This window comes from Drosophila grimshawi, unplaced genomic scaffold, assembly GCF_018153295.1.
Source record: "Drosophila grimshawi isolate 15287-2541.00 unplaced genomic scaffold, ASM1815329v1 contig_44, whole genome shotgun sequence".
Taxonomy (NCBI): domain Eukaryota; kingdom Metazoa; phylum Arthropoda; class Insecta; order Diptera; family Drosophilidae; genus Drosophila; species Drosophila grimshawi.
Window position 1 is genome coordinate 12914323 of NW_025063240.1, and position 19086 is coordinate 12933408.

A 19086-nucleotide genomic window follows, 5' to 3' on the forward strand; every position below is an offset into this window, starting at 1 on the left:
TGAGGTTGCAAAAGAATATAAATAATGTTATTATTCTTATGAGCATCGTGAGATTGATGTTCAAATCTGATTTCCTCATTCAAATGGCTGAAATCATTTTGGAAACGATTCGTTGCGCACTTTGTGGGCGTGGAGACATACATATAATGTATCTTGTATATGTAGTTCAGGTTCAGGGCACTTAAGAGGCCATTATTAAAAAATGTAAATATAATTAAAAAGCCATATCAATCAAGCGGACGACCGATTAGCATACACAAGTTTTTGCAATTATGTATTTGTACCAATAGTAAATCAACAGAAATGTCTGCTAAAAACGCTTTGGCTTGACAAGTTGATTTTATGGCTGTGCTCGGTCTTGGACAAAACTGGTCTTACAAAAGATCTCTATCGCATTTATGGTCTTTTTATCGTTATTTTACAGTTTTGCTTTTTTTTTGTCATTAATGTTGTTGTTGTTACTCGAATGTGCTTATGATTGATCTGATGATTTTGTGGACCGTACAAGTGGCAACTACTGCTTACAGCAGTTTATTTTCTTATTTTATTTCTATTTTTTCAATATTTTTTAGAGAGTGTGGGAGAATTTTTGAGGCGAAATAATCTGATGGTAATTTTTGTAAACTGTCGAAAGTGACAGGCGTACAAATTTATGATATTATCAACAATTTTAAGATTGGGCAAGGCTTGCCAAATGTTTGCCAGTGAATCACACAGATATTCAATATGCATCAGATACCTTGCTTCGAATGTGATTAAACGTATTAAACTCCATAAATTTATGAAATCTAATAAATTTTGCTATTAATAGATAACATAAATATACCGAGACATAATATACTGTTGCCATTGGGTCTGCGATCGCCTAAAAGTCTGTCCTTTGAAAATAAGATGCTAATGTATTCGAACACCAGATCATTAAACATTTCCAAGTACTTTGTGCTCCATATAGAGTTACACATCATGTTTTATGCATGAGGCATTTGAGTGCTACTAGTCCTCACATTTAGCATTGTTTTAACCAAGTTGTCATAATTTATAAATACACTGCCACCCGGTGTTGAGGTTGTCAACTCGCACGGCCTACAAATAGAGAGTTGTTCGGTCGTATGCTAATAGTACGAGTACACTGAAAATATTATTGATCTTGAACGCATGACTGAGTGCTGCATATATGCAATGGATAGACATGACCGTTATTTTCACAGCTACAACCAGATCTAAGTCGATGGGAGAGTAGAGAACGAATACCGCAAATCAATATGCAAGCCAATAACCCAACTCAATGCCTTTGGAACATTTTTTAATGAGCGCACATTCATTTATCTTTATTAGTAATGGCAATTGGCTGAGATAAGAGACAGATAGACGGACGGACGTACTGACGGTCTCTTGGACAGCTGAGCAGTTTACGAGTCATTTTGCAATATCTTTGTTAAAATTGTAATACGCTCATTTAAGTTATTAATTTATGTAACACATTTCTATTACTTCTAACCACGATTTGTCGATTGTTTGCTGCACTTAACCTTTCTGCGCACAATTAAATGCAATTTCTTACGTACAATCTGGATTAAATAAATTGCGAATTGCATTAAATAAATTTCTTGTCTTGTCTGTCGAAGACCAAAAAAAAGAATAAGCCTGGCATTATAAAAGATGACATTTGTATGTAATTTTTATATAAGCACTTAAGATGATGTATGATGATCATGTGCGTATTTATGTAAATGTCGGACTAGACCGATAAGCCACAGAGTTCTCTGTGTAGCGCCGAAAGTCGACAGTCGACAGCATCGAGCGTATCGGATTTGATTGAACAGCTAATTAATGATCACCGGATTAGTTTCGAACAGCAGCAAGAGCGAAACTGGTAATATCGCAACTCTCGTGCGACAAGTACCCACAGATTGGATGCTGTCTGCCGCAGGCAGCAAATTAATCAACGCATAAGAAGTTGTACACGGTGTGGCGGCAGCGTAGGTGTCTAGATCTCAATTCATATATTTCCAGATAGGGAAGTACATATGCACCTACATTTGTTTTACTTCAACAAGCAAGCAATTCTATCTTATGAAATCGAAAGGAGTTTGTCAACTATAAATTTTAGATAATCCATTTGCAGTGTAACACTCTAAGTTCAAGGTAAAATCCTGCCAAGACCTTGCTTTTTATATTAACTGCATTCTTGAAAGCAGTTAGAAAGTGGAAATTGCATTTAAGCTTAGCTTAGATTTTGTTTTCCGGACAGTTATCTCATCTTCAATCAAAGATCAACTACATTACACATTATAAGCTCACGTGTCTCACTCAATGATTAGGATCGCTTTTGATGTTTTCAATTAAAATTTATATATAATAGCATAACAAAGAAGAAAAGAAGGAAAATGCATTTCCAGCTATATAAAATACACAGAGTTAACGTGAAACAAAAATAATATATATCGAAAACCATCGCTTAAGAACTATTAAAATGGCAATTTGCGAGAGCGCCTTCAGTTTAGCCGGCCCGATTAAGGCTGGCTTTTAGTCCTGATGCGTTGTACTCTCCTCCAGATTACAGAACACATTGCGCATTTTATCTAGATCCGGCGGCGCCGTATCCGGATTGCGTATCCACATAATGTACGCCTGTTTGTCGGTGCGTGTGAGCGGCTTAAAGTTACGCGGATTCTGTGCCTCCTCATCCTGCAGCTTGGAGTTGTAGCGCGCATACAGAAAGATGCGATAGCGCCAATTGTCAAATGTCTGCTTCCATTCGGTCACATGCTTCACAGCACCCTGCGGCACAGCATTCAGAAGATTCGCCAGCTTCAGCCAGTAGGGATCCAGCACGGGATCATTGCGTCTATGATCATTAATGAACTGATGCTGCTGCAGAAAATGAACGTAGAGCTCCTTTTGACGCTTCGACATACGCTCCTTGCGTTCTGCAAATACAAGTTCAAGAAATGCATTTAATTTGTGAAATATTGATAAGAATAATCTAGAGAAGAGTGCACAAGTAGAAGCTACTCAGTCTGGGGTTGGAGATATCTTCTTTGGATTTTTCATACATTATAACCATTAATATGAATTATTTTAATATATTACTATTTTACTTTTTTTTACTTTTTCGTGAATTGACGATTTTGAACTTACGTCGAATATTATTTGTGCCCGTTGTGGCAATGGCCATGTTAACTACTTGCTGCTGTTGCTGCTGCTGTTGTTGTTGCTGCTGTTGTTGTTGTTGCTGCTGCTGCTGTTGCTCCTGTTGCTGCAGCAGCGCCAGATGTTGTTGTTGCTGTAAATGCTGATGCTGCTGTTGCTGCTGCAGCATGAACTCATGCTGTATGCGCTCCTGCAGCAGCTGCTGCTGCTCCTCCTCATGCTGATGGTGGTGCGGATGATGTGTCGGTGGCGGTGGCAAAGGCAACGACGGTGGCGGCGCCTGTTGTTGCAACTGCTGTTGCTGCTGATGATGCTGCGAATGCGGCGAATCCGGCAGCTCATCCTGCGTATCATAGTCCATTTTGGGCGTGCACGGATCGTAGGCGGGCATGGCCAGTTCCACAGATGCAGCTCCACTGCTGGCCTTATCGATGCGATACTTCATGCTCTCCTGTTCATCGTCATCGCAGTTGGGCAGCGTCATCACTGTGGCTGAGGAGGGCGCTGCATCTATAACACTGCTGCTCTGGCACAAATTGGTGGGCTCATCCGGCGTAGGTGACTCGTTTAGTATCTTCTGGGCACCGCAGCGACAATGCGGATGCCCCACATAGCTCTCCAAGGCACCATCGTACACTGAAAACAGTAAAACAAGAATTAGATAAAAGTATTAAAATAAAGATCTTAAATCTAAAGTTCGATGGAAAAGTAGATTATGTTCGATTTCTGTTTGCTTAAACATAATGTATTTAGCGCTTAGCATTAGTTAAAGTACACATCATCATCATCATCATCATCAACATCGTTTTGATTATCATTAACATTTTGCACTGGTTCCGAATTGCCGTTTCGATGCTCAGTAGTCGTAGCTATTGGTTGCCGTTGTGCTCTCATCCAGCGGCACAAACATATCCATTTTATCGTAGTCCGGCGGCGCAATGTGTTTGTGACTGGTCCACATAGCGTAGGCCTTCTGATCGGTGGCCGTCAGTGGCTTAAAGTTCTTGGGATCGCTCGTCTCCGACATGCTCAGCTTGGAGTTGTAGCGCGTATACATGAATATGCGATAGCGCCACGCATCGAACGTCTGCTTCCAATCCTCAACATTCTTGACAGCGCCCTGCGGCACACTATTTAGCATATGCGCCAGCTTAGCCCACAGCGGCTCGGTGAGTCCATCGTGGCGGCGATGATTCGACAGCATGCAGGGATTGTCCTCGAAAAACTTGACATACAACTCCTTTTGGTCCTTGGACATGCGCTCGCCGCGTTCTGCAAGTAAAACAAGACAACCATTTTTGAATCCAAGATTTCCTTCCACTTTCTTCTCACTTGCGACTTACTTCTAAATCGACTCATTAGTCCGGGCGTATAAGGGGACTGTTGTGACGTATTTGGAGCTGTCATCGTCGGCAGACTGTGCGTGTAATTTGCGAAGAATTGCTGGGTGGGCAGCGCATGCTGCAGTGCCTGTTGTTGTTGTTGTTGCTGTTGGTTCTGCTGCTCTTGTTGCTGTTGCTGCTGGGCGCGAGCTTGATAGCGTGCCGCACGCGCCGCCCGCTCCGCTTCGGATTCAGACTCTGCTTTGGGTATTATGTCCATGGGATCTATGGACTGTGTTAGCGATTCGGGCGTTCGCTCCGCATAGGTTTGAGTGAGTCGCAGCTTTTGCGCTGCGTCCGCATGATCCGAATTGGAGTTGTTGGCATGATCCAGCGGCGAATCGCCTGGCTCATTGCAAACTCCCAGAGCCGGTGAATTAGGCTGTGAGCCGGATAACGCTGACGCACCAGCCACATAGTCGTGGGCATGGCTTGCACTCTCATTCGAACGCTGCGGCAGTGGTACATGGTGTTGATGCTGATGCGGATGTGGATGATTGTGTTGATGTTGCAGCTGCTGCTGCTGTTGCTGCTGTTGTTGCTGTTGCTGCTGTTGCTGCTGCTTGAGGGCAGCCATCGAGCAGGATGGCTCGTAGGAGAGCAGCTCCTTGGCATGGCCATCGTCTAGGGCTGCAAGAGGGAGCATTTTCAATGTGGATTTTATTACAAATGCAATTCGCAGAGACTTACAAGCAAAGCACTGTTTACGGTTGCCGCGTCTATATACACAGATCAATATATATACATATACTGCATGTATACATATATAAAGGTTTATCGGCATACATATTTAAGTATATGCATGCTTTGGTCCAAGTTGTGTTAAATGGCTTAAACGCTAGTGAAAACTAAAACGCGATCTAAACTTATTTGCGTAGGTTTTGCTATTTACCTTGACTGATTTCTATAACGAAATTTGTGAGGTCGTGACGTTGAGCCAAATAATGCAGCAGCAGCTCATCGGGTATGTTGAAGCCAATCTTTTTGTTGCGAAACTCAAAATTATAGATCCCAAATGCGGCGCGAACTGCAAACGGAAGAAAACGTATGCAAAAAGAAAAAAGCACACACAAATTCACTCAGTTCCAATGTTCAAATACAGATTTGATGTATTTTATATGCTTTCATGCATAGGCATATACAAAATATCGGGTGTTGCTCTCGATACACACATATTAATGGCAGTCAAGTTTAACGACCTGCCCTGGGCCTTTGCCTTTGACTGTGCCTGGGGCGGCCAGGCCCCAAAATCGACAACAGCAGCAGTAGCAGAAGCAGCAGCAGCAGCGTGCGCAATAGCGCCCCTGTGCCTGCCCCTGCGCCCGCACCTGCGCTCAACCCTACGCCCGCCCCTGGTTCGTTTGCAAAGAGGCTTACCAACATTCTTCAAGTCCCATATGTTCAGATTCCGATTCTCTTCGGGCACGCCAATCATCAGCAGCTTCTTAGTATCGCGAAATTGAAAAGGAATTATAATTCCCGATCTTAGCACCATTTTCAACGCGCCACCACACAATTTTCACAGTTTTTCATAAATTTTCCACGTTTCGCTTTGCGGCTATCTTCGTAATTGTTTTGGTCTCTGTCCCTTCCTTGCCATTTGCATGTTTTACTTCTTCGTAAACAGCACAGATCAATCGATGGTTATCGATTAGTGTGGTATCGATGCTTTGTGCGCACACCGCAATAGCAGCATACATCGATTCCGAAAATTTTGGTGTTTATTTATTTTTAACAATTGGTTGCATTTGTTTGTCATATGCCTTATTTAATAAAAACATAAATATGTATGTATTTATTTATTAGTAGACAACTTACCTTTAAAATGTTATCGCTATGTTATTGCTTAGGTGAGTATGGAGGTAATGACTAATTGAGTGCAGCCCTAAATAAATCAGCTGTGAAATAAAAAAAAACAAATTTCACTTTCAAAGCGATTTCATTCACTGTTCCAAAAAAAAAACAAAGATATGCTTGAGAACTGCCAAAGGCACCACATGGTCTTGGGACTGGCCGCCCTTACCCTGTTGACCATTCTGGTGCTCATAATCGAATCTCGCTACGCAGCCGAGGGCGGCTCGGCGCGTCATCGGAGCCAACAGTTTGTGATTGAGAACAATGCGACGTGCTGGAAACATGAGACGTATACAGTGGTCCAGGAGTGTCATCCCTGCTCCGAGTTCGACATAGTCAGTCGCAGTCTGGGCGTCTGTATACACACTCACTTCAAGGAGGTGCTGCGCTGCAAGAGTGGCGAGATTGTGACCAAAAGTTGTGATCGCGTCGCCCTCATCGATCAGCGAAATTTCATCAAATTCGAAGCGATTGCATTTCTGATTGGGGTATTCAGCTATTTGGTCAGCTATGCCAGAGATCGCTTCTTGTCCCGGCGAAACTATCAACGCATCGAACGTCAGCTGAATCGGGTGCAATAGCAGTATCAGGTGAAAGAGCAACAACAGGAGATTCCCCCTTCGAAGGATACTCAAATTTACATTATTAATTGTAAACGATTTTGCATAATTTATTTAGCTTTAAGTACATTAAATTCACATACACACTAATACTAGGGGGAAGGGGAGGAATGTAAAATATTGCGTATATTGGGAATGCAGCTGTCCGGAATGAAGACAAGACTGGTCAACACATTGTGGTGCTTCTACAAAAAAAAAATGAAAATAGAAACGGATAACAAACTATTTGCATGCCAATCCTTATGTAAATATAATAACAGAAATATATTTCGACGGTTAATTGCGCCAGTCGGGTATCAAATCGGGCTCAGCGCCTTTGGCCGCGGTCGGTGGAGCTGCGGTGGTGGGCAGCGCTGGAGGTGATTGCTGGGCATCGAGGGTGTCCTCGCTGGTGGTGCTCGTATTGCTGCACGCCTTCAGCGAATTATCCGTCATGGGCAGCGGCTTGGCAACACCAATGCGAACTACACCCTTGGGTGCACCCTTCAACGCCTGCACCGCCTGATCCAGCGAAGCGTTCTCTAAATTGATTGAGTTGACAAAAAGCAGACGATCGCCGGGTATCAGCCTGCCATCCAGTTGGGCAACGCCACCGGGCACCAAGGAGCGTATTACAATTAGCGTATCGTTCGAGTCCAACGGATCCTGATAGTCGAGTATGGAGAAGCCCAGGCCTCGATCACCCTTCAGCAGCTCAATGATCTGGGGCTGCGACGACCACATGGCCAGTCCGGTGAGCGGCTCCAGTGAGCGAGATTTCAGTTTATTGAACGAATTGGCCGCAACGGCCACCGAATCGGCATCGGCGACCGAACCGGCTGTGGCCAAGCTGCCATCGGATTTGGCCTTCACCAGTCGATCGGTGGCCGGCAGTAGATTCTCAAAGTTGTTGCTGCTCAGCTTCTTGAGCGTATCGTCGGAGAAGGGCAGCAGTGAGGTGACCTTGCTGCGTCCGCACACCATGCGCACATCTAGTGGCAGCTCCTTTAATATGGCCACCACTTCTAAATGATTCATGCCCAGCAAACGTTCCCCGTTCACCTCGAGAAGCTCATCGCCCGAGCGAAGAACACCATTGACGCCAACGGGGCCATCCGGTAGAATGGAGCGTATATAGTGATGTGGACGCACTTCGCGTCCGCCCTCCACATCGACGGTGCCCTCGAGCGAGATGCCCAAACCGCCGACGGCGAACTTCTTGATCTGGGCCACAATCACCTCCATGTCGGCGCCAACAATCTTTTGCCACTTGCGCACAATCTCCAACTCGATCTCCTCACTCAGATCCGGATCTGTGTAGTACTTGTGGCGTGTAATCAAACCGGCATTCTTCGCCTGTAATGGAATTTTGAATGCTGCATGATGCGTGATGGGATCAACTGGAATAAAAGGAATTACATACCTCTTGTTTATCGGCCAGCTGCATTACCACATCTGTGGGTATGATCGTGGGTGTTCCTTCGAGCGAATCCCTGACCGCAACCAGTTGTTTCCCGGCGCCAAAGCTGCTCAGCGTTGTTGTCGTTGCCAAGGAGCTCGACGGTGGTGTTGTCATCATAAAAGGTTCCGGTGCAGGCAGTGTTTCATCCAGCTCCAGTTCCCTGGTGGTCGTGGCAGTCGAAGTGCTTGCCGCTGACGTTGACGCCGGGGGCGTGGGAAGGGGTGCGCGCGATGGAGTGCCTGGTGTGCTGGTGGGCGGCTTCTCGTTGGCATTGGCGGCAATCGCCTGCTGCAGCTGCTCATATTTGGGTCCGCGCAAGTAGCGCTCGAGACGCAGATTGACCACCTGGCCAGACTTCTTGAGCAGCTCGACAGCCTGATGATTGGAGTAGCCTTGCAGCGACTGGCCATCGACTTCGATAATGCGATCGTTGACACGAATCCGTCCACTCAAATCCGCAGCGGAACCAGGCGAAACGCTCTTCACAAAAATGCCCGAGAGTTCCTCCTTCTCGCAGACATAGCCGGCGATGGTGATGCCCAGTCCGTTGGCATCCTTCTTGAGCTCCACCTGAAGCTTCTCGGTCTCAGGCAGTGCCAGTAGCTCCTCCAAATCAATGCTGGGATCGATGAGCAGCGAAGTCTCGCCGCGATAAATGAAACGATCATCCTCCGTCGTCGTTTGTGGCGTCGATGCAGTTGAGCTCTCGCCAAAGATCTCCGGATAGCCGGTGGAGATGAGATAGCGTTCTAGCTCGGCAGGATCAACGAGAACGCGCGTGGGCACCACAGCACTGCCCGGCTCCAGGGCATATTGTGGCGTCGGCATACTCTGCTCGATGGGTCGCACCACGACGAGCCGGACATGCGTGCCCGATTGCCTGAGGACTGCGGCCACCTGCTCGGACACCATCTCGTGCAGATTAACATCGCCGATCTGCAAAATGTGATCGCCGGAACGCAGTCGTCCATCACGATCCGCCACGCCACCCTGCAAGATGGTCTTCACAATGACGCCCGAGTTGCGTGCCCCAATAATGCCAAAGCCCAAACCAGTGCCATCGTTGACCAGCTCAATGGCCTGGATTTGAGCGTAATCCGTTGCATATAAATCGGCGGCAGCTGACTTGGAGTTCTGGCTCTGTGGACGCGGCTCCACCTCACCCGTGGACGTAGACTTGTCGGGACTGGGCGGAGCCGACGAATCATACATAACATCGCCACCATTGAGGCTAAGCACTAGATTCCCAGAAACATCGATGTCAAAGTCATTAGGCAGCATGGACGGATGTTGGCCGAGCTGGATGCCCAGCTCATAGAGCGACTCCTGCACATGGGCAATTGTGCGAAAGACCGGATCCGTTAATATGCCCAGTATCGTATTCAAACTGTCCGCCGTTTGCATTTGCAGCTTGACATCCTCCGACTCATCGATGCCCTTCTTCACGGCCTCGATTTGCTGCAACGCACTTGACAGATCCGCACTCAAATGCATTTTCAACGCTGTTCAACTTGCTGGCTTGGTGGGTGCAGTAGCCTCCACAGAAGGCACTTAAGCGTATCGCTCGTATTTCCGGGTCAGAATCGACTGTTGAGTGGTGAGTGGGGGGCGTATTGCACAGTTGTCAGCTTGTCTGTTTGTCCCTGTAATTGAATTATGTAGCTTTCTCTGTATGTGAGCTGATTGTTGGATACAGCTTTACGGATTTAGTTTTGATTGAGATTGAACACAATTGCATTTGCTGTAATTAAATATATATTTAATTTGTGTTGCACAAAATCATTATTCTTTGTTGTTTTTCTTGCTAGTTTTTAATTATGCTGTGCTTTACCTGTCCGTAGCAATGAACACATATCGATATATCGATATACAATTAAGCAATTCGTCATCGAGAAGCCTATTAACGGAATGCTGTTAACAAATGCTATTAACGAATGTTAAGGTACAACATTCAACATTCAATTTTTATTTGCACTGTTAATTATATAAGTTACAGCCATTTACTGCATTTGTTTCTTCTCCTCCCGCTCCAATTCCAGCTCCGACTTGCGGAATTCGCCGAAGAATTCACGTGTCATGGCTTTCATGCCTGGGGTTAGGTACTTCGGGAATATATCTGTAAATAAAACTTGATTAGTCAATGAAATGCAATCCTTGGTTTTCTTTGGGTAATCCATTTTACAATTAAACTCAATAATTAGATCGCCAAACTCATCGAATTTCTTTTTGGCTGGCTTGAGGGCAGCCACTGCATCTAAATTGCGGCACTTGGGCAATCCTTCGAGGGGCAAAATCTTTTGGTAGCCCGGCTGCACCACATCCGTAATGACAATCTTCAGCTGACGCTTGTCTAAGGTGTGCACATAGAAGATGAAACCGGTCAAAGCCTGACAGATGCTGATATTATAACGATAGACCAAATCGTGCATATTGCGTCGCTCGAACTGAGGATGCGGCTTGTCGGCGACAATGAAAATTATGTCACCCGGAATGGTGGTGGGATAACGATCTCCCTCCTCCTTGAAGCAATAGCGTGTGCCGGCCGTGGTTCCTGGCTGTATGATCAGCTTGAGTGTGTGCTTGCGCTTCTCTAGGCGCGACTCCTTCGCATCGACAATCTCCTGACGCCAGACATGCATCAGCTTCACACAACCCGTGCGTACCTCCTCCAGCGACAAGTGAATAATGCGCTCCGTGCTGGCATCTTTGTGGCGCACACCAATCCCATGCTCCCTGGTCGCATACAAACTGGGCGGATTGGTGACGGCATCAATGACATTCGCATACGGCGAGTAGCTGGAGAAGACTTGCTCGTAGACCCTCATGTGATCGCCATGATATTGATAGGGCGGAAAGTAACCATTTGGCAGTATGACACCCTCAAAGAGTCCCGCCTCCCCGTAGCGATCGTAGATGGCGCGGTAGAGTTCATTGCCCAGCACATCGAATGCCATATTTATGTACGCCCACTGTTTCGCCTCACCCATGGGCGACAAATGCGTCAGTTTGCCCTCCTGGGCGAGTGGCACAAAGTCCTGCTCATATCTCCGATCCCGATGCGGACAGAGACGCACTGCGAGCCGACGATAGGCTAGCGAGAGTTGCTCCTTGGTGGCAGTGCGTGGCATGTCTAGCACAGCATAGTAGTCCAATTCGGGGCGATTCATTGTGTTTACAAGTAAAATATATAAACCAAATATAAACAATTTTCGATTAGCAGAGTAAGTGCACGTGATTTGCTTGATATTTATTTAGAATGTTCCCGAGCAGCTTACTAAATACTATGAATTTAAATGGGGGTTGAGTTTACTCAAATTATATATACAACACTTAAAGGTGATTCAAAATGCTTGGATGAATCTGCTAATGTACCACTCAACAAACTAAATGGATGCAGACTGTAAGTTAAATCTTATTGCGTAAAAGTATAACATGCAATCAATCATGGAGGATCGATCAGTCAACGTCCTCGGTGCTAACGCCAGCATAAATGGGTTCCTTCTCCTTCTCCGGCTCCTCTTTCTCCTTCTTCTTTGACGCATTGACTTCGCTGGATTTATCTGGCGATGCTGATGAATCAGACTTCTCTTTATCATCGCTCTTATCCTCGGGCTCATCAGTGCAGAGATCGACATCGGCGGCATTTGGCACCCAGAGACCCGAGTCTACGCATCGTTTCATGTGATACTTGGCCTGATCCACCGGCATCGTGGCAATTGTCTTCTGCAACAGCTCAATATCGCGCGACTCGAAGCAAGATTTTAGTTCCTGTACCAAAATACACATCTTAGTTTCATACACGTTTCAATGTAACTACAATTTCACTCACATCAGGCAGGGATTCAAAGACATCGGCGGGATCTAAGCCACCCGGACCCATACGAGCTTCCCGCTCCTCAGCCTCCGCTTGTGCGATGGCCTCGTCTAACTTCTCCTGTGCCCGCTTCTCAATGCGTCCTTTGAACGCCTCGATTTCGCTCTCGAATTGCTGACGATACTCTGGTCCGCATTGCTGAATTTTCGTGAAGAATGAACTGACGCAGGAGCGTGGATCCACATCTAGCTGCTTGGCCAGCTCCAGGATGTACTGCATGCAGATGCATTGATGTGCCACGTGAGCCATCAGTTCGTGCTTTTCTTCCATTTGCAAATTGATCGACCATATGACCAAATAATTGGCCGTATTCTCGCCCACCAGCTCCGGGTGATCCTGTAGAAAACGCTTGGAGTCATCATATTTACGCATCATGCCATACTGCTTGCACAGAGTCTCGTTCGCTTTGACAAACTCTTTCATGAGCTGTCCACGCTCCTCTTCGGTTAGATTCTCCTCCGGTTGGCGCGGCACCTTCTTGTTAATTACGGTCTTTTCGAAGCCCGGCTTGCTTATTGTGTCCACATTCCACGGTGTCTTCTTCTCCTTCTTCTTAATATCATTTTCCAATCGATCGAGTTCTTTGCCATCATTTTCGATTTTAGTCAGTTCAATCTGAAATGCGTGAAATCTATGAATCACTTTTTTAAGATCTTATCGGTTGACGCCCTAATGTACCTTAAGTGCCGCTTCATCGCCATCTTTTTTGCTGATACGCTCCTTGACATCCATGAGGCGAGCCTGGTAGCTTTGTCGCTTTCGCTTCAGGTCCTCCTTCTCCTTATCATATTCGGCCATGCGTTCAACTCGAGCCTGGTGTCGCCACCGGAACAGCGAAGCCTTGTCAATGTTTGGATGTGTGTCGTCCTCATCGTCCGAAATCTGCAAATGATACTACGATAATTGAATTTGTTATAGACATATATTTATATTTATTCACCTCAATGTTTTTCCATTTGCTATAATCGACCATCTTGATAAAGTAAAATTTTTCTTATGCTTTATGGCAAAATCTAGAAACTTAGTGATGTGCAAATATTAACATATCGGTATAAGATTGGGTAGCTTGATATCGGCGCCTGGCACAAAAATCTAAAGTATCGATGCTTGGGTAATCACATACACAAATCGCACTTCTTGTCGATAACATTATCAATAGCGATAGCTTTGATAGCAATATTGTGAAGGTTCGGGCAATAGCGCGCCTTTGACACCAATTTGAAATTTGGGACACACGGTTAAGGTTAATGTATGCAGAAGACAAACAAACGAAATCAACAGGAAACTTACGTTGTTCTTGCAATGCAAACAACCAAGAAGCAAATAAAGGGCGAGGTTAAATGCATTTTTAATGGCAATGTCTGAGACCAAGGCAATGTCTGAGACTAAGGACTAGAAAACACTCACAGTTCATTAACAATGGCCAGCTATTATAGACGCAAAAAGCCGGACACGGTATTTCTGAATGCCAATCCCATAAACAGCAGCAATGCACAGGCCTATCTCCAAGGTGTGCGGAAATATTCGATTGGACTTGCCGAACGCTTGGACAGTGGCTATCAGAAACCATCCAATGATAGGAAACGCAGCTCCGTGACCACAGTGGACTCGCAAAGTCTCGGCACTTTTACGCCCGTAAGTGAAGTCAGTTCTGTTTAATGGAAATATAAGTAATATAGGTGTTGTTGTTTTCAGAGTGTTTTCTATCGCAATATTGCACCTGTGAATTGGTTTCTGCGGATCATTGGTGTCCTGCCCATAGTGCGAAGTGGCCCATCCCGGGCCAAATTCGCTTTAAATACGGCTCCTTTTCTCTACTCGGTTATTTTCTTCACTCTGCTGGCGGTAAGTGATTTTCTTTTTTTTTTTCCAGAATAGAGAAATATTTGGTTAATCATTCTCATAAATCATCCAGTGCTATGTGGGCTATGTGGCTAAAAATCGTATTCATATTGTCCGCTCTCTCAGCGGCCCCTTCGAGGAGGCAGTCATTGCCTACTTGTTTCTGGTCAACATCCTTCCAGTTATGGTCATTCCCATTCTCTGGTGGGAGGCAAGGAAGATAGCGCGTCTGTTCAATGACTGGGATGACTTCGAAGTGCTCTACTATCAAATTTCGGGGCACAGTTTGCCGCTAAATCTGCGCCAGAAAGCGATCTACATTGCCATCGGTTTGCCGATTATCTCTGTGCTATCGGTGGTCATCATTCATATGACCATGTCGGATTTGAATCTGAATCAAGTGGTGCCCTACTGCATACTGGACAATTTGACAGCGATGCTCGGAGCATGGTGGTTTATAATCTGTGAGGCAATTAGCACAACTGCTTATCTTCTGGCCGAACGATTTCAGAAGGCTCTCAAGCACATTGGTCCCGCTGCCATGGTGGCCGATTATCGTGTCCTGTGGCTACGTCTGAGCAAACTGACTCGCGACACTGGGAATGCTTTGTGTTATACTTTTGTTTTCATGAGTCTCTATCTGTTTTTTATCATTACACTGTCAATTTATGGACTGATGTCGCAACTGTCGGAGGGATTCGGCATCAAGGATATTGGCCTAACCATAACGGCACTATGGAACATTGGATTACTCTTCTACATCTGCGATCAAGCCCATTACGCATCGGTGAATGTGCGCACGAATTTCCAGAAGAAACTCTTAATGGTCGAGCTAAATTGGATGAATATGGATGCTCAGACGGAGATTAATATGTTTTTGCGAGCAACCGAAATGAATCCATCGAATATCAATTGTGGCGGCTTCTTTGATGTAGATCGCTCGCTCTTCAAGGGCCTGTTGACCACAATGGTCACCTACTTGGTGGTGCTTCTGCAGTTCCAGATTAGCATTCCAACGGACAAGGGCGACGGCGACGGAGATGGCAATGCAAATATGACCGTCATCGATTTATTAATGGATAGCATGAATAACGACATGACCGTGGTTGGACACTCAAGCACCACCCCCGGCACCACCGCAGCACCCACGACTACCACAAATACCACAACAACACCAGTAAACCGTTCTGGGGGGCGTGGCCGAAAGGGCTGAAATGGGTCAAGGTAAAGGCTATATTAAAAGATAAAAAACAAATAAAACGTGCACCGCAAAACTATAGAAAATAGAATTAATTTAGAGCTACATAGAATAGTTAAAAGCGTCGAACGTTTTCTTTTAAAATTAAAGCACTAAATATTTTGTATAATTTATGATACCAATTAAAAAGCATAATAAAAGTTATGAGCTAAATATAAAATTATAAAATGTTAGCATTTCTTTTAATCATTTCAAATAGATTTGTATTTGAATTCAACGGTCGAATTTAACCGGCTAATGGCAAGGTTCTAATTCAAAGTTGAAACGCGAGCAAAAGAGACGACTATACAAATAATTAATAGCAAACATTATCTGGACTGCACACACTTGATCTAATTTGGCGACCCACGCGCCGCTTGCCGCAGTAGCGCATTGCGTAGCGTCTCGAACTGTAGATCAGAAGATCGTGGTTCAAACCCCGAGGGAAAATCAAAAGAAGATTTTAATCATTAACCGACTTAACTGGTTTTATTCTTTGCTTTATTAAAGTTAAGTGAAATATTTCACAACTATTAAACGACTAGTGTTCTAAAGTTTAAATTATATTAAGGGAAGATTTAAAGCACTACATTGAAAATAGTTTTGTGAATATCTAGCGTAGTAGATATTGATATTGCTAGTGTTCGGCGTTCTGTATATGCTTATGTATTTTTGTGTATATATTGCCATAAGAATATAACGTCTACGTACATACTTTTTAATCCATTTTTTATCTAAAATAGTTATCTGTGGTTATTTATTTATTTCTTTTCCATATCACACACGTTCCAAAAAAAACGCCAACAAATAATGATAAGCAATACAAAATACTAATCGAAATTGAAAGAGAATTTAAGACACTTGATGCTGGAAGTTCGATGTCAAGGGTAGGATTAGGAGAGAGGAGATGATAGTTTAATAGTCGCAAGTGGTTTTAAATCTAACACTGTCCATCCGGCGATTCAGTTAGAATGTGTTTGTACCCATTGCTGCCCAAATACATGTGCTCCCTGCGGAACTGATATGGAATCTGCAAAGAAAGCATATCACTCAGTTCTAAAATTACGAAGTAAAGTTGTTCCACTTACTGCTCCTGGTGCTGGACAGGGTATAGCCACGGTGGCAATCTCTCGCAATTTATTCATTGTGCGTAGACTCTGATAGAAACTGTGCATCACATACCACTTGAAGCCATCCATCAAAAGAAGCGAGTAGCAGATGATAACTAAGTAGAATAAAAACCAATGATCTTATGCCTGAACATAACCTTAAAATACAATTTTGTCTACTCACAATACAAACACTGTCCGCCAAATAGCATTGGCAATTTGGTATCCTTTAGCATGAAGATAACAACGCCAACGGCAATCACGCCCAGAAATTCGATTACCAGCCAGGGTATTATCAGACCGGGCTTATTCTTGTATACGCCAAAGAATAGAGTTATAGCGCTCAGTGCATAAATAGATGTAATACCCGCCAGGACATAGAGTGCATTTTCGGTGGCATCTGCCAGTTGGGCAGCCGTCTTGAGTCGCATATCATTGTGGAAGGGTGACATATTATAGAAACCACTATCCTTCTGATCCAATATATCCAAATCGAGCAGATGACGCATTTGCTCCGCATGCGCCAAGCACAGCAACACCACAAACAGAATCGAATGAGCAATGAGCTGTGCGAAATTGAGATTGAGTATGAGGATTAGCATAGAGTCTACGAGTTGGAGTAGTTTCTGATCCATCACTGTGCTGATCTTTTACGGGGTAGTCAGAGAATCAAGCAAACATTTTTATCTTTCCCGCTAATAATTCACAACTGGTTTTAGCACAGCGCTGACCAATACGCACATTGTTTTGTGCTCGCATTTAAAAAGGGTGCTCGTCCTGGCATGTTCCCGTATTAGGAACTTAAATGCAGACGCATTGCGTCATTGGCCCAATCCTACGTTCCTTGAATGGGGCGGGGGCGTGCGCTGAATTGCCGCCTTTGTTGGGATCCAATGTGCCCAGTGGGGTATGGCTTTGCATATCCAGTGCGTAATTTTTGTATTTCGGGGCAGGCGGCTGCACGCTTTCTGAGCAGCTGGATAGCAGATACTTCTGCGTGCCAGCAGCTCGTGCGCTGCGCCCCACCTAATTAATGCCTTACGTAATGGATTGTCTGAACTTACCAGTTGGTAGATGCTTGTCAGCAGTGCTGTGGTGCGCAAATTGCGTGGCGATATCGGCGACATCAACATCTCCCACATGTGGTGGCAGCAGCTGCTCCACTTGCCACCCGTTCGCACCTTGGGCAGCAACATTTTCCAAGCGAAAGGGTTTTTCCTAAAACTCTGCCTGAGTGTGTTTACTTTATGCAATCAATTTATGGATTTTTCATTCGCCTCTCAACTTTAGTTCGTGACTACTGTTTCGTCATCCAATTGCCAATGAAGCTCAACGGGGGATGAGGCTTCATTTGCGGCTCCCACGTATATCAGCCCGAAAAAAAAAACAGCAAAAAACCAAACTTGGCAAAGCTTTCGCGGCCGAGGCGACACTGCAGAGAGTCACTACAAAACAGTCAATCCAGCAGTTCCAAGGTCTGTTTTGATACTTGAAAAGCTTTTTAGATGTTTGTTTTTCTCTGCCTTGTGGCACATACCCTTTTATTGAGTCGCTATCTTTGTTTGTTTCTACCATACAGCTGTTATCATTAGAGCATATTGCATAATTATATTACAAACTATTGCATGTGTCCAGCGACTGATCTGATATTTTATCTTTTGAATATTTGTAATATCTCAATGATTTATGGAGATTTTTACACAGTTAGTTAAATTTTGTTGCTTATATTTTTTATTTAAAAAAAAGCCTCTATTCACATATAAAATAAGTGTATTTCAGATTCACTAACCCTTAACGACAGTTGTTATTCATTTAAGGGTTGGTTTCGTGCTCGAAAGCGAGCAGAGCTTTTGTGGACGCAAGCTTCTTGCGCGTGGCGTTGCCAGATCTTGGCGGCACATCCGAAAATAAAGCAATTAAAGTGTTTCCTACCGACAACTGAGAGCCGGAGCTGGAGCTGAAGCTGGAGCCGTTTGCTATGATAAATTTTACATTTTAAAAGTCAATTTACTCTGAACTATAAAAATGTAACATAAATTTTAGTAAAACAGGCCATAAAACGCCAGCCGGCCACAGGGGAATGCGAATCAGAGTCAGCATTGGACTTACAGTTGAAGTCCGAATTGGAGTTGCAGTTGAAGTTAAAGTTGGCGTTGTATTTTGGCCAGTTTGGCATTGCCATTGGCAACTGGCGCTCCTCCTGTGTCAGCTACTTGCACGCTTAATTGATTGTTTTTCTACGAGCGCGCTGCTGAGGATGATGCCGGCCAAGAAGAACTCACAATGTTTCCGCCGCGACGACGACGACGATGATGATGATGCAGCTGATGAAGACCTGAGGGGCAAAATATGTGCTGTTTGTTGCTGCTATTGCTGTGGTTATGCGGCTTGTTATCATTGGGCGTGTTTTATTAACTTTTAAGCTGCATACACGCGAGGGGCCATAAAAAGTGCAACTGGCGGTGGCGCAAATCCAAAAGTCAATTAAAAATTTTTTACATTTGTTTGCACACAACAACAGAGCTGAGAACACACACTCGTTGTCTGTTCTCCCTGTTCTCAATGCGTGTTAAG

At 44.7% G+C, this 19086-nt stretch overlaps 7 protein-coding genes and 1 non-coding gene across 9 annotated transcripts; 3 read left to right on the forward strand and 5 right to left on the reverse strand.

Moving 5' to 3' along the window:
- Nucleotides 1-2418: 2418 nt before the first annotated feature.
- Nucleotides 2419-6189, reverse strand: LOC6557651 (putative uncharacterized protein DDB_G0268364). 2 transcript variants are annotated; one of them, XM_032742867.2, is made up of 4 exons: nt 5913-6189; nt 5428-5562; nt 3142-3789; nt 2419-2930 (listed from the first exon to the last, which is right to left on the reverse strand). In XM_032742867.2, exons 1-4 carry the CDS (start codon nt 6028-6030, stop codon nt 2527-2529), a joined length of 1305 nt encoding a protein of 434 aa, XP_032598758.1. In that variant the 5' UTR covers nt 6031-6189; the 3' UTR covers nt 2419-2526. The 2 variants fall into 2 exon arrangements, with proteins under 2 accessions (XP_032598758.1, XP_001984396.1); XM_001984360.3 differs by lacking the exons at nt 2419-2930; nt 3142-3789 and adding exons at nt 3872-4425; nt 4497-5165 and having other exon boundaries at nt 5913-6187.
- Nucleotides 6190-6505: 316 nt separating this feature from the next.
- Nucleotides 6506-7099, forward strand: LOC6557627 (protein JTB). The gene has a single exon (XM_001984359.3). The coding sequence runs from the start codon at nt 6506-6508 to the stop codon at nt 6968-6970; it is 465 nt and encodes a 154-aa protein (XP_001984395.1). The 3' UTR covers nt 6971-7099.
- LOC6558560 (patj homolog) lies at nt 7026-10272 on the reverse strand. Its single transcript, XM_001984358.2, has 2 exons — nt 8412-10272; nt 7026-8344 (listed from the first exon to the last, which is right to left on the reverse strand). Exons 1-2 carry the CDS (start codon nt 9942-9944, stop codon nt 7286-7288), a joined length of 2592 nt encoding a protein of 863 aa, XP_001984394.1. The 5' UTR covers nt 9945-10272; the 3' UTR covers nt 7026-7285.
- Nucleotides 10273-10372: 100 nt separating this feature from the next.
- On the reverse strand, nt 10373-11663 carry LOC6558579 (dnaJ homolog subfamily B member 13). The gene is made up of 2 exons (XM_001984357.3): nt 10633-11663; nt 10373-10566 (listed from the first exon to the last, which is right to left on the reverse strand). The coding sequence occupies exons 1-2, from the start codon at nt 11615-11617 to the stop codon at nt 10451-10453; spliced, it is 1101 nt and encodes a 366-aa protein (XP_001984393.1). The 5' UTR covers nt 11618-11663; the 3' UTR covers nt 10373-10450.
- On the reverse strand, nt 11664-13336 carry LOC6558718 (hsp90 co-chaperone Cdc37). Its single transcript, XM_032743511.2, has 4 exons — nt 13265-13336; nt 13003-13206; nt 12280-12939; nt 11664-12218 (listed from the first exon to the last, which is right to left on the reverse strand). The coding sequence occupies exons 1-4, from the start codon at nt 13295-13297 to the stop codon at nt 11907-11909; spliced, it is 1209 nt and encodes a 402-aa protein (XP_032599402.1). The 5' UTR covers nt 13298-13336; the 3' UTR covers nt 11664-11906.
- A 311-nt stretch (nt 13337-13647) lies between these two features.
- On the forward strand, nt 13648-15430 carry LOC6558719 (gustatory and odorant receptor 63a). Its single transcript, XM_001984355.2, has 3 exons — nt 13648-13959; nt 14020-14169; nt 14240-15430. Exons 1-3 carry the CDS (start codon nt 13744-13746, stop codon nt 15377-15379), a joined length of 1506 nt encoding a protein of 501 aa, XP_001984391.1. The 5' UTR covers nt 13648-13743; the 3' UTR covers nt 15380-15430.
- Nucleotides 15431-15882: 452 nt separating this feature from the next.
- Nucleotides 15883-17998, reverse strand: LOC6558572. The gene is made up of 4 exons (XM_001984354.3): nt 17577-17998; nt 16697-17078; nt 16492-16628; nt 15883-16433 (listed from the first exon to the last, which is right to left on the reverse strand). Exons 1-4 carry the CDS (start codon nt 17706-17708, stop codon nt 16344-16346), a joined length of 741 nt encoding a protein of 246 aa, XP_001984390.1. The 5' UTR covers nt 17709-17998; the 3' UTR covers nt 15883-16343.
- LOC6558855 lies at nt 17274-17537 on the forward strand. Its single transcript, XR_047021.2, has one exon. It is a non-coding gene; the product is annotated as a U11 spliceosomal RNA (small nuclear RNA).
- Nucleotides 17999-19086: the final 1088 nt, after the last annotated feature.

Coding starts and splice junctions, on each gene's coding strand:
- LOC6558718 (XM_032743511.2), bottom strand. CDS start 13,297: ATGGTCGATTATAGCAAATGGAAAAACATTGAG. Junction 13,207..13,264: donor GCAAATGGAAAAACATTGAG/GTGAATAAATAT, acceptor TATCATTTGCAG/ATTTCGGACGATGAGGACGA. Junction 12,219..12,279: donor TCTTTGAATCCCTGCCTGAT/GTGAGTGAAATT, acceptor ATTTTGGTACAG/GAACTAAAATCTTGCTTCGA.
- LOC6558579 (XM_001984357.3), bottom strand. CDS start 11,617: ATGAATCGCCCCGAATTGGACTACTATGCTGTGCTAGACATGCCACGC. Junction 10,567..10,632: donor TCTAATTATTGAGTTTAATT/GTAAAATGGATT, acceptor TTTTATTTACAG/ATATATTCCCGAAGTACCTA.
- LOC6558719 (XM_001984355.2), top strand. CDS start 13,744: ATGGCCAGCTATTATAGACGCAAAAAGCCGGACACGGTATTTCTGAAT. Junction 13,960..14,019: donor GTCTCGGCACTTTTACGCCC/GTAAGTGAAGTC, acceptor TGTTGTTTTCAG/AGTGTTTTCTATCGCAATAT. Junction 14,170..14,239: donor TTTTCTTCACTCTGCTGGCG/GTAAGTGATTTT, acceptor TAAATCATCCAG/TGCTATGTGGGCTATGTGGC.
- LOC6557651 (XM_001984360.3), bottom strand. CDS start 6,030: ATGGTGCTAAGATCGGGAATTATAATTCCTTTTCAATTTCGCGATACT. Junction 5,563..5,912: donor ATGGGACTTGAAGAATGTTG/GTAAGCCTCTTT, acceptor TTCCGTTTGCAG/TTCGCGCCGCATTTGGGATC. Junction 4,426..4,496: donor ACTAATGAGTCGATTTAGAA/GTAAGTCGCAAG, acceptor TTTTACTTGCAG/AACGCGGCGAGCGCATGTCC.
- LOC6557627 (XM_001984359.3), top strand. CDS start 6,506: ATGCTTGAGAACTGCCAAAGGCACCACATGGTCTTGGGACTGGCCGCC.
- LOC6558572 (XM_001984354.3), bottom strand. CDS start 17,708: ATGTTGCTGCCCAAGGTGCGAACGGGTGGCAAGTGGAGCAGCTGCTGC. Junction 16,629..16,696: donor TGGCGGACAGTGTTTGTATT/GTGAGTAGACAA, acceptor TATTCTACTTAG/TTATCATCTGCTACTCGCTT. Junction 16,434..16,491: donor CCTGTCCAGCACCAGGAGCA/GTAAGTGGAACA, acceptor CTTTCTTTGCAG/ATTCCATATCAGTTCCGCAG.
- LOC6558560 (XM_001984358.2), bottom strand. CDS start 9,944: ATGCATTTGAGTGCGGATCTGTCAAGTGCGTTGCAGCAAATCGAGGCC. Junction 8,345..8,411: donor AGCTGGCCGATAAACAAGAG/GTATGTAATTCC, acceptor ATTCCATTACAG/GCGAAGAATGCCGGTTTGAT.